Here is a 16,141-nt window from a genome sequence, read left to right as displayed (position 1 = left end):
GAAGGCAGTCTCCCACCCCCAGGACTGGCCTATGGGTTGGTGAATGGTCAATGTGTTTACTGGCAATGTGGCAGAGATCACAACCAGAGTATTGGCAAACCCAGCCTCATCCTTGCCAGATCACTAGATGCAACTTCGAAATGGCAACTACCATAGGGATTACACTTTGAAGTGTTGCCCAAGGGCAGATAATAATGAGCCAATATCTGGGGCCAAGGGAAAGAGAAGGTGGCATTGGTTGATGGTTCACCCTCCTTCTCAATAATACATTATAAAAGCTTTGCTTTTCCCCCAGCTCATCCCTACAAGTCAACCTGGGACCCCAGATGCACCATGGCTCTTCTTGGCATCACTGTTGCTCTGCTGGTGTGGATTGCCACCCTCCTGCTCATATCTATCATGAAGCAGATACACAGCAGCTGGAACCTTCCCCCAGGGCCTTTTCCACTTCCCATTGTTGGGAATTTCTTCAGTTTGGATTTGAAGGATGTTCCTAAATCCTTAACCAAGGTGAGAGAAACATTGTTATTTTAGGGACAATGTGTTGGGGATTGTATCTTACATGAGGGTTTTCAATTGTTATCCAATATCAGCCTGTTATGAAGTAACTGAATTAATAGTAATGTCCAAGAGTGATAGCCAGTGGTACACTTCGGGCACGGAGCACGCAGAATGGACTTGCCACACAAGGACTGTGTAGCTGGAAAGAGTGTGGGATGCTGGCCTTGCTATGGGCCACTCGTGGTATAATGTCAGATGCATCTTGGCTGGCCAAAGAAAAGACAACAGGTAAGTGCAGGATCAGTGACATTTCACCAGAACATGAGCGCCTGAGTCCTGGCATTGGACACTTGCTTTAGGGGTGTTATTAAGCACTGCAGAGTGGGTACAGGCTGTGGGAACACACGTTCTAGGTCAGCTGGCAGTATCGTTCGGTCTATCGCCTTGATGGCAGAAGTAAACAATAGGGTGATGAGCACAAGTGAGGGCAACATGGCCATAGGGAACAGACATGAGAAGCCAATGTCCCTGGGTTTGGTGTCCAGGTAAAACGAGGGTGTCCCTGCAAATAATGCAGCCTCTTGTGGCGAGTGTCCCCACATCAGGCTTGACAAAGACAGCCTTTTCCCCCTGATTCCTCTCCAGCCAATAGTCATAATGTCTGGCTTCTAGAGAAAGCTGCCTTTGGACTTCCTGACCACTGTGTGCTGATCCCCACAGCTGGCAGAGCGCTTCGGGCCAGTCTTCACTCTGCACCTGGGTTTGCAGCGTGTTGTGGTCCTGCATGGCTATAAGGCCGTGAAGGAGGGCTTGTTGAAACAGAAGAATGAGTTCTCTGGCCGAGGGGAGATCCCTGCATTCAAGGAGCATGAGAATAAGGGTGAGTCTACTTCCTAGGCAGCAGTGTGGGCAAACCCATTAGGTACAGTAATGCGCCCCTCCCAAGTCCTACACAAAAAATAATGATGACAGCAGGGAGAATAAAGTCAGACAAAACTAGGGTTGGAGTCATGAGTCAGTTGGTAGAACACAAATCAATAAACGCAAGTGTCAGGTACTAACTCTGCATCATGGTCTCAAACCTTTAAAGAAAAGAAAGACCAAAAGACCCTCAGACCCCATGGTCACGGCTTGTGCTTGTATGAAAGCTGCTGTGAAGTTTGCATTGAGTAGGCACTGTGCTTTGTTTATCCCAGAATTCCAAAGCCCAGCAAGTCCCTTATATACAGCAGGTACCCAAATATATTTGATGGAGCAAAGGTCATGGGGAAATTAAGAGAAGGAAGGAGGTAGATAGAGAGGAAGGGACAGGGACCTCTTGACTGTGCGAAGCATAAGGCAGCAAGAGACTCTGCCTGGCAGGAACTGAATGGTGCTGCGGCAGGCAGCAGACTGCGAAAACTGGATGCAAGGGACAGAAGTATATATTAACACTTTCAACGGAAAAAAGAATCTAGCTTTAGATCTGTTGATGCCAAATGTTTTTCATGATCCGGAGAGTCCAGCAGGCCATACTCTGGAGGAGAGAAAGGTAGAATGTGATTTGAGCACCAGGAGGCTTGGAGAGGGGGAAGTACTCAGTCTTCCCACTTAAGGTGCCCACAATAGAGAGTCCTGCGGCATTCAGATCTCAGTGAAAGAGAAGCCACAGTGTTTTGAGTTGAGATCTTTATAGTTTGATGGCTAAAATCCATGGGAAGAGAAAGGCTACACAAAAAATGTATCAATAGGCAGGGAAGTGGTTAGTTCTTTCTTGATGTGGCCGTTTGTGGTTTTATGTGGCATGGAAAAGATTAGTTAGTGGCAATTTTTTAAAATTAAATTTTGTTGACAAGGTGTTGTGCAAAAGGGGTACAGTTATGTAATAAGGCAGTGAGTACATTTCTTGTGATATCTTACACCCTCATTTTTCTTTCCGTTCCCTAGATCAGGTAGGCATATATACAATACCCAGTGTACCAAAATCATATACAGTAACCACGTAGGGTACGGCAAAGGAAATTCACCTAGAACTTTGAATATAACGTCAACAATAGAATCCTCCTGTGTCCTTCTCTTGGAGTTGTTGAGCTATTGTGATCCACTGATAGGTCTATTCTAGACCTTTTTATGTTTAGTAGTTGTTTGGTTTTATATACATAATGTAAGGTCGCTGACCCAAACCTGTGAAAATACCATTTGAAAAGAAGTTTGTTGTTTCGCAGACCTGGTCTCTACTCCCCCCCCCCCCCCGCCCCATCATGGAGATTGAATCTGGGGCTTTGCCCTTAAGCCACACAACCCCCCCATCCTCCTTAGTCCTTTTATTTGTGTTTTGTTTTGTTTTTGAGACTAAAGTCTTGCAAAATTCTCCTGGGCAGGAACTTGGCATCTCCCCACCTCCACCTGCTGAACAGCTGGGGTTCCTGGTGCACACGCCCACCCCAGGCTGTTTTGGGAAGTGGGGAGTGTCTGTGTCCCTGTTCAAGGCTGACTTCCTGTCACGGCCTTAGCAATGGCATGATGGGGTGGCCAGAATCGCAGTTCACAGAGAGCTCCAGCCTGTGAATGTTGCCTCCCATGGCCAAGGGAGCTCGAAGACAAATGACAGCAAGTTTTGAAATCACTTTCAGTGATTGAAGGGGGACCAGGGTATTCTCGGCGGTCCTTATGAATGAAAGAGGGCAAGTTGAGAGGCACCCAGAAAGGAAGAGGAGGACATTTCTATGCTGCTTTGAAGATGGAGGGATGGGCCATTATGCTAAAGTGTCCTCGAGAAGCTGGGGGAGGCCAAAAGCAAGACTTTTGCCCCAAACCTTCTAGAGGGTAGCCCCTGGATACAGCTGGCCCAGTGAAACCATTTTGGACTTCTTGAGAATAGTTAGCTCATAAACTTGTGTTGTTCAAAGTGGCAAAAAAAAAGCAAAGTAAATAAAATGAGGCTATTGTTAAGACACCCAGGGGGAGTTGAATGTGCCAGAGAAACGTGGCATGCCCCTTCCCTTATTGGGGACTGGTTCTAGATTTACACATCATAACCAGTACCCTACGACTGTGATGAGGTCATTGCTCAATCCTCCCTTTCTTCAAGAATTGGGCAATTGGAGTGAACTCTGCTGGTTCCTCTTTTTTCAGGGGTTATTTTCAACAATTCACACACCTGGAGGGACGTCCGACGGTTTGCCCTGAGCATCCTCCGAGACTATGGGATGGGGAAACAGGGCAATGAGGAACGGATCCAGAGAGAGGCTCACTTCCTAGTGGAGGAGCTCAGGAAGACCCAGGGTGAGTGTTCTCAGGCAGAGAGCCAGAGAGGAGGGTCTTGGACAGGCTCTTAAAAGTCACTGAACAACCTAGAAGCGGTGGGCAGCTACTCAGTGACAATGATTCTCAGGCACTGCTTTCTTAACTCATTCCCAGTTCTAATGTCTAATGGAGCAGGAGTGGCCACCAAATGTGACTGGTGTACTCTAGATAGCACTGAGAAGTTAAGACAGCTTAGAAGGCCCTGTTCTCACAGGGATTGCTGGGAACTCAAGGGAGCCTGTGTTGTTGGCTAATGCAGGCCATGGTTAGTGTGCTCCCCGCAACATGGTCTATAACGTCTCATCTGTTTTCCAGGCCAGCCCTTTGACCCTACGTTTCTCATTGGTTGTGCACCCTGCAATGTCATCGCAGATATCCTCTTCAACAGGCGTTTTGAATATAATGACAAGACATGTCAAAGGCTCCTGAGTTTGTTCAATGAGGATTTTCACTTGCTAAGCACTCCTTGGATCCAGGTAGTTATTACCCTCCTTTTATTAATCTTGACTGTGCAGTTTACATTAGAGAGAGAGGGACAATTTAGGTCATATGGGATAGAAAGGCCTAGAAAAGGCCGAGAACAAGAATGTGTCTAAAAGTGTTGGGCTAAATAGCTCCAGTAGCCCTTCTAGAGATATCTGTGGGTCCCCAAGCATCTGTGTGCTAACCTAGGCATGCCTTTCTTTTCACACGTCAGCCTATTTTCACCACAGAAGATATAGTTCTGGGGGAAGGATTACCCCTCACTCCAAAGACATGGTTGCACAAAATATCCTAAATTGTATGGTGATCTCAGCCTTAAATTTATGTTTGGAGGTTACTTGCCCAGCACAAATAATCATGTGGCATCTTGAAAAATAATACAGTAACATGTTCTTCTTATTTTTAGCTTTATAATAATTCATCCGGCTATCTAAAGTTCCTGCCTGGAAGCCACAGAAAATTGCTTAAGAATGTGTCCGAAATAAAACAGTACGCGCTTGAGAAAGCCAAGGAACATCTTCAGTCAGTGGATTTCAACTGCCCCCGGGATGTGACAGACTGCCTGCTGGGGGAAATGGAGAAGGTGTTTGCCACAGGACATATGGGTGCATGTGGTGGGGCACAGGCATTTTTCAGGTTCATGCTAAGACCCACTTGCGGGTGTCGAGACTGTCCACTTCAGTTGGTTTGCATGCTCTTGGATTTACACCTTTTGGTTCAGCATGACCACTGAACTCTTCTCATTCATGAGGGGAATGGTTGGGCTGGTGGATCCTTCCCCTAAGTTCTCTCCAGGCTGGATAAGGCTGGAGCCCTTTCAGAATCCCTCACTAACCCTGTTGGCACGTATTCCTCCATAGTCCTAAGCTTCTAGAAGTTCTGCCCCCTCCCCCCCCCCAGCTCTATGTTTCTGTAACTCCAGGACCACTCTGGCTCAGACTGGTGAAGCCACTAATACTCTTTTAACAGCGTGTAGTCTTGCTAATTCCCCAAGGATGGTGTCTGGAGCTGAGAATTCCTTTCCTTAGCTCAACATCACTGAGGCTGGAAGAAGACTTGCCAGCCCATGCAGCTGTGGAGGGTCATTAGCAAAGGCCATGTTGCCTCAGTTTCTCCGGGACAGTCCTGGCTCTGTTGACGGAGATAGCTCCACGTCCTTCGTGAGGAGCCTTGTCCTGTTAGCCTTTTTGATCAGAGCCTCTGTTTACTTAGCTGAGAAGTAGAGATGATCAAGTCATGGTTGAGCCAGAAGACCCTGTCATACCTCTGGTTCTGCTCTGCCGAAGGGTAGAAGACATCGCTTTTCAGCACTTGCAGACATCATTTCACCCAGTTCCTGTCTGTCTCCTACTTCACAGGAAAAACATAGCCAAGAGCCAGTGTACACAATGGAAAATGTTGCTGTGACCTTGGCAGACCTGTTCTTTGCAGGGACAGAAACTACCAGTACTACTCTGAGATATGGGCTCCTGATTCTAATGAAATACCCAGAGATTGAAGGTATGTACATAACGAAGCCTATGTGTCAGGTTGAGCCTCTATATGGCAAGCCTTATGCATTTAGGCCTCAGCTCTCAGCCTAAAGCTGCTGTTAACTTTCTCAGGATCACAGAATGAGTTCCCTTATGGGGACATGGCACTGTGGTATCTTTGAACACTGGTTATCCCATGCCCCACCAGAGCCTCTGGGTACAAGAAAGAGGAGCTCAACATTGAAGTGGGGAGAGGCTGTCGGCCTGCATTCTGCCTTATAAATAATCTATTTATGACAGTGACAACAGTGCTCCAACTGCCTCCAAAGGAGCCTGGGCCTAGGCAGAGCAAGTTGCAGGGACAAGGCTGGAGTGGTCCTGGGACCTGTTACTCCACCAGGATCTGAGGGTGGAACTGAACGAGAAGCCACCCAAAGCTTCCTCAGAGCCACATCCTTCCACAGTCATCTTGACTACACATAGGCAGGCAGGACTCCAAGTCTGGGGCAGGCATAGAGGCCTGGGCTTGGTGTACAGAGGGTCATGCCCCCGCCTGGGCCAGGTGGAGGCAATGTGAGGGCTCTTCAATGCCAACAGCTCGCTGGGGTGGCTAATCTCCAAGTAAAGAGAACAGGAGGGGAACGGTGGCACAGGGTGAGGCGCCCATAGATCTGGAGTTTGTCACTCTTTGGCCTTGGTGCAATCTCTCTGCACAGCACTGTGCCAGGGCCACACGTGCTGCTGACAGAAAGCGGACAAAATGCCAGGCAATGGGCAATCCTTCAGTGTGCTGTGTTCTTCCACCAAATTGGTTCTTTTTTTTTTTTTTTTTGGCCAGTCCTGGGGCTTGGACTCAGGGCCTGAGCACTGTCCCTGGCTTCTTCTTGCTCAAGGCTGGCACTCTGCCACTTGAGCCACAGCGCCACTTCTGGCCATTTTCTGTATATGTGGTGCTGGGGAATTGAACCTAGGGCCTCATGTATACGAGGCAAGCACTCTTGCCACTAGGCCATATCCCCAGCCCCACTGAATTGGTTCTTGAGAACCAATGTGGAATGTGAAACAATTTCCCTCAAGGTAGTTGGTGCAGGACAGGCCCAGGGTCAAGCCCTGGGCTTTCTGTCAGAAAAAGGTTTTCTTTTTCATCACACAGAAATGTGAAGGATTTCTGCGAATATGGCCTACTGGCAAGAGTGCTTGCTTCGTATACATGAAGCCCTGGGTTTGATTCCTCAGTACCTCATATATAGAAAATGGCCAGAAGTGACGCTGTGGCTCAATTTGGCAGAGTGCTAGCCCTGAGCAAAAAGAAGCCAGGGACAGTGCTCAGGCCCTGAGTCCAAGGCCCAGGACTGGGCAAAAAAAAATATGAAGGATGAAGGAGATAGAAGTCCAGAGAGGGAAACATTGTATGGATCTGCCCTGCAGCATTTGTAAGAATATGTATGTATGTATGTATGTATGTATGTATGTATGTATGTATGTATGTATGTATCTATCTATCTATCTATCTATCTATCTATCTATCTATCTATCTATCTATTGCAATAGGGCATCGAACTCAGTGTTCTGTGCATATTAAGGAAGCAATCTAGCACCCGAGTCATGCTTCAAGCACATAGAATAACTTTTGGCCACTGTATCATGAGAACCATGAACTAAAAAATATTTTAAGTGATTAATTATGAGGAATTTCCAACAGAGACATAAAGTAAATTTGACAACTCCCCAACAGTCATTGCCAAATTTAACATGTACATGTTACAGAGCCAGCCAAAGCCCCACTAACTCATGCCTCCCTCCCTGCCTTCCTGCCTTCGTGGCTGCCTTCCTGCCTGCCTGCCTTCCTGCCTTCCTACCTGATTGCAGGCCTCCCTGCCTTTCTTCCTGCCTCCCTGTCTCCCTGCCTTCTTGCTTTCCTGCCTGCCTACTTCCCTAGAGATGGCAGTGTTTCAAGATTGCTATGTTTTTTCCCTCAGTACATTTACCATTAGGTAAATACCAACTCATACCTTTGCTGTACACATCTTCACGGTTTACCTAGTTCCTATACTATAAACAGCATTTTGAAGTTTGCTCTTTAAAATGTTTTTACTGTCATTTTAAAGGTGATGTGCTGAGGGGTTACAGCTTCAGAAGTCAGGTAAAGAGTACCTATCTTTTAGGAGAATGTCACCCCTTACTTTGCGCTCTCTCAGTTTTTCTCTCCCATCCTCACCCTCAAGTTGCATAGTTCATTTTCCACATCCTGTCCCGTGAGTACCCCCTGCTGCCTTTGTTTACCCTTTGTCCCTCCATTTCTATGCCTCCTCTTAAGTCTTCCAAGGACATACAAATAAACAAAAAAGACACAGAAAGAAAAGAAAAACAGCAGGAAAGAAAAATACCTCTGGTTTTCATTTCCATAAATATTGTTTTGTATGACCAGAGGCATTGTGCCTTTGTGTTCTCTTAAAAATATCCTCCTTTGGTCGTACTGCTTGTGAACGCCTAGAGACCAGTATAATTTATCATGTCCCGGTGTATTTTAGATTCAGCTTTTGCATATGAGAGAAAACTTGTGCTGTTTGTTCTTTTGAGTTTGGCTTACTTCACTTAACATGATTTGTTCTAGGTCGATCTATTTCCCTGCCAATGACATAATATTATTCTTTCTAATGGCTCTGTAAAATTCCATTGTGTATAAGTACCACATTTTTCTTTATCTACTCATTTATTGTTGGGCATCTGGGCTATTCCCACAACTTGGCTACTGTGAATAGTCCATCAATGAATGTGCAGGTGTCTTTATGGTATCCTGTCTTGTGATGCTCTCAGTAGATGCCCAGGAATGGTATGGCTGTGTTGTACAGAAGATCTATGTTTAGATTTTTAAGAAACCTCCACACTGCTGTCCAGAATGGTTGCACTACTTTTCATTCCCACCAACAGTGCAGTGGGTTCCTTTTCCTCCACATCCCCCGCAGCACTTGTAGTTTGAATTCAGGATGTTGGTCAATCTAACTCGAGTGAGGTGGATTCTCAGCGTTGTTTTGGTTTGTATTTCCTTTATGGCCAGGAATGATAAGCATTTTGTCATGTGTTTGTTTGCTAGTCTTACCTCTTCTTTTGAGAAGTCACTCCTTCGCTCTTTTGCCCATTTAAAGATTGGTTTATTAGCTTTCGGAATGGTTAGTTTCTTGAACTCCTTGTATACTTTGGATACTAGGCCTTCATGGGATATATTGCTGGCAAAGATCTTCCAATCTGCTGGCTGTCTTTCTAATTTAGTAGCTATGTCCTTAGCTGTGCAGAAACATTTTATTTTTATGTCATCCTACTCGTCAAGTCTCTCTCCTATATATTGTTCTTGTGGGACTCTTTTCTAGAAGTGTCTACCTGTACCTATAAATTCAAATGATCTCCTACTCTCTTTTGCAGTAATTTCAATGTTTCAGGTCTGACGATGTCTTTGGTCCACTTTGAGCTGATATTCGTCCCTCATGGCAGACAGGCATCCACTTTTAGCTTTCTGCATATGGATGCCCAGTTTTCCCATCATCAGTGATGAAAGAGGCTATTTTTTATCTACTGTATGTTTTTGGATCCCTTATTAGATAAATGTGTAGTGCATGGTTTATTTTGGATAATCTGTTCCATTGATTTTTGGTTCTAATTTTGTGTTGATACCAAGGTGTTTTTGTTATTTTGACTTTGTAATAGAGTTTGAGGTGTGGGATTGTGATACCACCACCATTATTATTGTTGTTATTATTTTCTGTAGAATGGCTTTGACTGTTTGAGGTCTTTTATTTGTTCCATACGAATTCTGGAGTTGTTTTCTCTATCCCGGTAAAGAACTTCATTGTGATTTTGACAGAGATTGCATTAAATTTGAAGATCATTTTTGACAGTATGGCCATTTTTACAATATTAATTCTAGCTATCCATGAACATGGGGGTCTCTCCATTTTCTGGTGCCATCTTTGATTTCTTTCTTCAAAAATTTATAGTTTTCACTATAAAATCCTTTTGTTTCTTTGGTTAGGTTAATTCCTAGCTTTTTTTTTTTTTTTTTTTTGAGACTATTGCAGAGATTTCCCTCTCTGATTCTGTTGGTATACAAAAAGGCTACTGATTTTTGTGGATTAATTTTGTATCCTGCTACTTTGCCAAAGTTATCTATCAGTTCTAGGAGCTTAAGGCTGGGGTTTTTGAGTCCTTTATCTATAAGATCATGTCTTCTGTAAATAGAGATTGTTTGGCTTCTTTTTTCCCTATGTGAATCTCTTTTATATCTTTTTCTTGCCTTATTGCTCTGGCTAGGAATTCTAGAACTATATTGAACAGGAGTGCAGAGAGTAGACATCTTTGCCTTGTTCCTGATTTTAGAGTAAATGGTATTAGATTTTCACCATTCAGTATAATATTGGCTGTTGGTCTGTCATATATAACCTTTATTATTTTTATATATGTTCCTTCTATTCCTAGCTTCTTCAGAGCTTTTAATATAAATGGGTGTTGGATTTTGTCGAAGGAATTTTTCCTGCATATTCGAGATGATCATGTATTTCTTGTCTTTGGCTCTGTTGATATGATGTATTACATTTGTTGATTTATGTATGCTAAACTAGCCTCACATCTCTAGGACGAAGCCTACTTCATCATAATGTATGATTTTTTTTTTATTACTTGCTGAATTCTATTGGCTAGTATTTTATTGAAGAGCTTTGTATCTGAGCTCATCAGAGACTGGTCTATAGTTCTTTTTGTTGTTGTTGTTGGATTCCTACCTGGCTTTGGGATGAGTGTGATTCTGGTTCATAAAATTAGTTTGGAGTTAATCCTTCTTTTTCTATTTCATGGAAATGTTTCAAGAGCATTGTTGTTAGTTTTACTTTGAAAGTCTTATAGAATTCAGTCATGAATCCATCAAGAACTGGGCTTTTCCTTGTTGAAAGGCTTCTGATTATTTCCTCAATTTTGTTGAGTGTTATGGACCTGTTTAGGTGTTTTATATGTTCTTTTTTTTTTTTTTTTTTTTTTTTGCCAGTCCTGGGCCTTGGACTCAGGGCCTGAGCACTGTCCCTGGCTTCTTCCCGCTCAAGGCTAGCACTCTGCCACTTGAGCCACAGCGCCGTTTCTGGCCGTTTTCTGTATATGTGGTGCTGGGGAATCGAACCTAGGGCCTCGTGTATCCGAGGCAGGCACTCTTGCCGCTAGGCTATATCCCCAGCCCCGTTTTATATGTTCTTAGTTCAGCTTAGGCAGTTTGCATGTCTCTAGGAATTTGTTCATTTATAATAGATTTTCTATCTTGTTTGAGTATAGGTTTTGAAAATTGCCCTTCATAAACTTTAGGATTTCCTGGATGTTTGTTGTAATGTTTTTTTTTTTTGTTGTTGTTATCTCTGACTTTGTTTTTTTTTTTGGCCAGTCCTGGGCCTTGGACTCAGGGCCTGAGCACTGTCCCTGGCTTCTTCCCGCTCAAGGCTAGCACTCTGCCACTTGAGCCACAGCGCCGCTTCTGGCCGTTTTCTGTATATGTGGTGCTGGGGAATCGAACCTAGGGCCTCGTGTATCCGAGGCAGGCACTCTTGCCACTAGGCTATATCCCCAGCCCATCTCTGACTTTGTTGATCTGAGTCTCTTCTTTTCTTCTTCTTTTCTGAGCTAGTGGTCTATCTATTTTATTGATTTTTTTTCAAAGAGCCAGTTTTGTTGATTTTATGTATAGGCTTTTTTTTTTTTTTCTATTTAATTGATTTCTTCCCTAATCTTTACTATCTCTGTCAAGTAGTTTTGGGTTTGGTTTGTTCCTGATTTTCTAGCAGCTTAAGTTGCATCATGAGGTTATTTACCTGCACTGTTTCTGTTTTTGAAGAGTTTGCTTTTTCATTGAATATTTTATAAAGTCCCTTGGGAAATGTCAAACCAAGAAAGACTGAGAAGTTTTCTGAAGGCTCTGTTACCTTTAGCAGAGAGGGACTTTCAGACTCCAAGTAGTCTGTAGCCTTGTATTATGGGTCACATCGGTTATTAAAGCTACTCTGTAGGTGGGGCCAGCCTAAGCAAAACATGGTGAAACTCAATCTCAAAACAAAATAAAAGACAGGCACCAGTGGTTCATGCCTGTACTACTAACTACTCAGGAGATTAAGATCTGAGAATTGCCATTCAAAGCCAGTCATGGCAGGAAAGTCTATGAATGGAGCTGTGGCCCAAGTGGTAGAGTGCTAGTCTTGACCAACAAAAACAAACCTCAGGGACAGTACCCAGGCCCTGAGTTCAAGTCCCAGAACCAACACACACACACATACACATACACACACACACACACACGTGTAAATATTGTGCATGCATGCACACACAACCACCCCCCACCGGGCCCCCCCCAAACAAAAAGAAAAAAGCTAGAGCATAGTTTGAGTGGCAAAATGTTTGTGTAACATGCTCAAGGCTCAACACCCATAGCACGGCAAAAGAAAGGGGAGTATGCATGTCTGTCCAGTTCTATTATATATGTTACCCCTTCACATTTTATTGAAGTATAAAATACCAGGGGTGATAATGATACAAGTATTTCCCTACAAGAAAAAACTTCCAACACCTTTTTGTGGTTCTTTATTCTTTTTTTTTTCTTTTTCTTAAATTGCTTAAAGAAAAAACTTCCAGCACCTTTTTGTGGTTCTTTATTCTTGACACTAACTAGATAAACCACCATTAGTTAAAATAATGGATAACGAACTTTTTGTTGACTGAATAATCTCATGTCCAGGAATGAGAGACTGTAGGTCTTACTGATATTTGTGGGGAAATTACCCACAATTTGAATTACCTAGGGTACCAAATTTAAGATATACCATAAGTGTTATGCGTCCTAAACTTGGTAGATAGATGAGAGGGTGGTTGGACAAATGTGTGGATGGATGAGTGGTGCATTGATAGAGGGATAGGTATATAGCAGATGTGTGGGTAGATGAGTAGGTAGGTGAGTAAGTGAATGGCAGGTAGATGAATGGGTAGAAGAATAGAAACATGAGTAGGTAGGAGGAAAAATGATTAGATACATGGAAGGATGGTGGGTAGGAAATCAATTACTAATTCATCGATTCTCACATCCTTAACATTAATTGTACCAAGGGGTTTCTTTTAGACATGTCCATACAGGCATGTAATTTGCTTTGATTAGGGTCAGCTCTTTAAATTGATCTCATTCATGTCTTGGCAGAGAAACTTCATGAAGAAATTGACAGGGTTATTGGACCCAGTCGCATCCCTGCTGTCAAAGACAGGCTGGAGATGCCCTACATGGATGCTGTGGTGCATGAGATTCAGCGATTCATCAATCTTGTACCCTCCAGCCTTCCCCATGAAACAACTCAGGACACCATGTTCCAAGGATACCGGATTCCCAAGGTCAGACATGACATGAAATGCCTCCTGAGAGCAAAGTTCTGAGGACTGGCTCACCCCTTTGCTTGATGGCGGGGTCAGACAGGAATTCAAGGACTTCCCTCCCTCTAGCAGAGTACTGGATGGTGGGTCCAGGTCAGCATTCCCATCTTGCAGAGTCCCAATGCCTTGGAAGTTCTTGCGTGACTTGGTAACTAGAGAAAGGGACATACTAGGAGGGAGAGTACACCCTGAACTGAGGCCTAGAATTTGTATCTCATTCTAACACCAGGAGTCAGAATCAGTAACAACCAAGACCTGGGTTTTATCCTGTGAAAAGTTTAGGTTTTTTGTTTCATTTAGACTTGAACCCTGGTTGTTTTCCATCTAGTTCTTAACTAAACAAATTTCTTAATGACATCTTTAATATCATGCATAATAAAATTTAAACAACCTTCTTTTCCACCAGGGCTCCCAGGTGTAAAACCATATTTTGTTAACTTGACTGACTGAAGCATGTTTGCTTTTTCTAGGGCACAGTTGTAATTCCAGCTCTGGATTCACTTTTATATGACAACCAAGAATTTCCAGATCCAGATAAATTTAAGCCAGAGCACTTTTTGAATGAAAATGGGAAGTTCAAGTACAGCGATTATTTTAAGCCCTTTTCTGCAGGTAAGCAGGGTCCCAGAGTAGTTATTACCTTCCTGGGTCATATCCTCCATTTTTCATTTCTACTCCTTGTCTATTCTGCCATCATCCCAGACATGGGCTACCCTCAGTCCTGCCAAGTTCCTGTTTGTATTTAGAACATGATCTGTGGGTGTTCCTCCCTGTTCAGAGAAGTTAGATTACATGTTTTTCAATGTTTTGGCTGGTGTTCTTTTTTTATATTCATTGTTAAAGTATTTCTACTTTACTAGGACATGGTAAGAGTATCTCAAAGCCATGTTTCCTAATTCCTCATCATTTTAAATAACAATTACTAAGAATAAAAGAAATGACAGTCCAGTATCCTCTGATTACCTAGTCTCTTAGGAGTAACAAGGTCTTCCCTTTTACAACTCTGTGGCTTTTGTTCCATTCCTACTACTGCACCACAGTTCTGGTGAAGGAAGATCCTACAACCAACTTGATAGATAACTTTAACAACTAATTTTTGAATGGTCTTCTGATCTCATTTCACTTTCTTTCCTGAAGGGTATCAAGGGAATTATCATGTGTTTCCTTCTTCACTGATTGGAGGCCATTTCCCCAACCTAACACTAGTTTTTAAAAATTTGATTCAATGATTATTTGCTGTGATTTCTTATTATTTTATCTAGCAAGAATATATTTATTCTAACATTAGTTTTTGCAGCTGAGTTCTGCATGAAGTATGCAAACTGTTCTCTGAATAAGTCAATGTTACTAATATTCTTGGTTTTTGTGAGTATGTTTTCTGCTTGTCATTGGCCTGGGTGTCTTCTGCTTTTGGTAGTAGTTTGCCTACAGCTTCCACTTGCTCTCCCCTTGAGGCCTAACTATTAATAGTGTTAATGACCTCTTGAAGCTCCCTGTTTGTCTCATCACTGTTGTTACTTCTAGGGAAGCGAGTGTGTGTTGGAGAAGGCCTGGCTCGCATGGAATTGTTTCTGCTTCTGTCTGCTATCCTACAGCATTTTAATCTGAAGTCTCTGGTTGACCCAAAGGATATCGACCTTAGCCCTATTGCAGTTGGTTTAGGCAGCATTCCACCACACTACAAATTGTGTGTCATTCCTCGATCATGAATGTGAAGAAGTGTGTGCCAGAGACCACTGAGAACTGTGATTGGAAGCCAGAAGTGGAAAGAAAGTCCGTGAGACTCTCTTCTTCAGCTAACTATCAGAAATCCAGAAATGGAGCAATATTTCATGTAGTGCAGTGCCAGCCCTAGGCAAATAAGCTACGGGACAGTGCCCAGGGCCCTGAGTTCAAGCCCCTCTACCTGCACAAAATAAACATAAATAAATGTTTTAAAAATTACAGTGTAAGAACAATGGTCTAATAGCCATTTTATGAAGATTCTTTTCAAAATTACCTTTAACTTTTAAAACCATGGCTCTTTTGTATGGTCTAAGGGCCAAAAGATAGTATTTTTTCTTATCTACGTGACCCAGAAATATTGATACAAAAACTAAAAACAGCTCTTCAGAACAACCTGTATCACTCACTAGTCATGCAACAGGCACCAGCCTCTTTGTAAACTCTCCTTGTATGCCATTTCTCTCCTCTCCATCAGTACTGCAAATTCACTGCTCATGGTAATGTTCTGATACCCTGTAGAAATGTCCTCTCATCTTGTTCATTTTACATTAAGTTGGAGCTGTGTTTGGCCTTTATATTTACATATTTTTAAGTGTGCTGTGCATTCATACTTGTAAAATGTTTATTAAAACTTCATAATAAATTTGTATATCATGTTGGACATAACTATTTCTAATTCATGACCAGAATGTCTGTCCATTTATTTAGTTCTTTTAAAATTTCTAACTACATAGTTTCATTGGGGAGAATTATATAAACATGTCATCAATATGTTATTTGTGATTTGTTTTTATATTGGAAGTAGTAGAGTATACTTGGAAGGCATTTTCAGAACACCACCACTAAGAGAGGCAGAGAAGGGGAGAACAGGAGGCCCGGGAGATTGCAGGGCCCTTGACAATGATGAAGACGCTCAGTATCTGCAATACTGGATTAGGACCGGCTTGAGACACTGGCGGGGGGTTGGGGGGGGGTGGGGAAAGGGGGAGGGGTGGACTTCCAGTGCATCCGAGTTCACTTACCTGAGTCGTTTCTTCTGCAGAGCATCCCAGACATCCTAACCTTTCCTAGCTCTTCATTGGCTTTCTTTTTTGCTTATCAAAGAGTTGAACCGGCATTGTGAGAGTGAATTCTCCAGCTGCACTATTCCTTTTCAAAAATCATATTTCACATTTTTCTTCAAGTAAAACTGGAGGGGCTCAGAGTCCCAAAATCTTCCTCTTGGGTTCAAGTGGTAG

At 43.0% G+C, this 16,141-nt stretch overlaps 1 protein-coding gene across 2 annotated transcripts; it reads left to right on the top strand.

Moving 5' to 3' along the window:
• Positions 1-302: 302 nt before the first annotated feature.
• LOC125364785 (cytochrome P450 2E1-like) lies at positions 303-14,911 on the top strand. 2 transcript variants are annotated; one of them, XM_048364474.1, is made up of 9 exons: positions 303-510; positions 1,222-1,381; positions 3,616-3,765; positions 4,159-4,262; positions 4,676-4,852; positions 5,628-5,769; positions 12,952-13,139; positions 13,649-13,790; positions 14,703-14,911. In XM_048364474.1, the coding sequence occupies exons 1-9, from the start codon at positions 334-336 to the stop codon at positions 14,885-14,887; spliced, it is 1,425 nt and encodes a 474-aa protein (XP_048220431.1). In that variant the 5' UTR covers positions 303-333; the 3' UTR covers positions 14,888-14,911. The 2 variants fall into 2 exon arrangements, with proteins under 2 accessions (XP_048220431.1, XP_048220430.1); XM_048364473.1 differs by having other exon boundaries at positions 305-510; positions 4,102-4,262.
• The last annotated feature ends 1,230 nt before the right edge of the window (positions 14,912-16,141 follow it).

The sequence above is a fragment of the Perognathus longimembris genome, chromosome 16 (assembly GCF_023159225.1).
Source record: "Perognathus longimembris pacificus isolate PPM17 chromosome 16, ASM2315922v1, whole genome shotgun sequence".
NCBI lineage: Eukaryota > Metazoa > Chordata > Mammalia > Rodentia > Heteromyidae > Perognathus > Perognathus longimembris.
The sequence above is the reverse complement of the archived record's forward strand: the minus strand, read 5'-3'. Positions and strand labels throughout refer to the sequence as shown.

Coding starts and splice junctions, on each gene's coding strand:
- LOC125364785 (XM_048364473.1), top strand. CDS start 334: ATGGCTCTTCTTGGCATCACTGTTGCTCTGCTGGTGTGGATTGCCACC. Junction 5,770..12,951: donor GAAATACCCAGAGATTGAAG/GTATGTACATAA, acceptor ATGTCTTGGCAG/AGAAACTTCATGAAGAAATT. Junction 13,140..13,648: donor AAGGATACCGGATTCCCAAG/GTCAGACATGAC, acceptor TGCTTTTTCTAG/GGCACAGTTGTAATTCCAGC.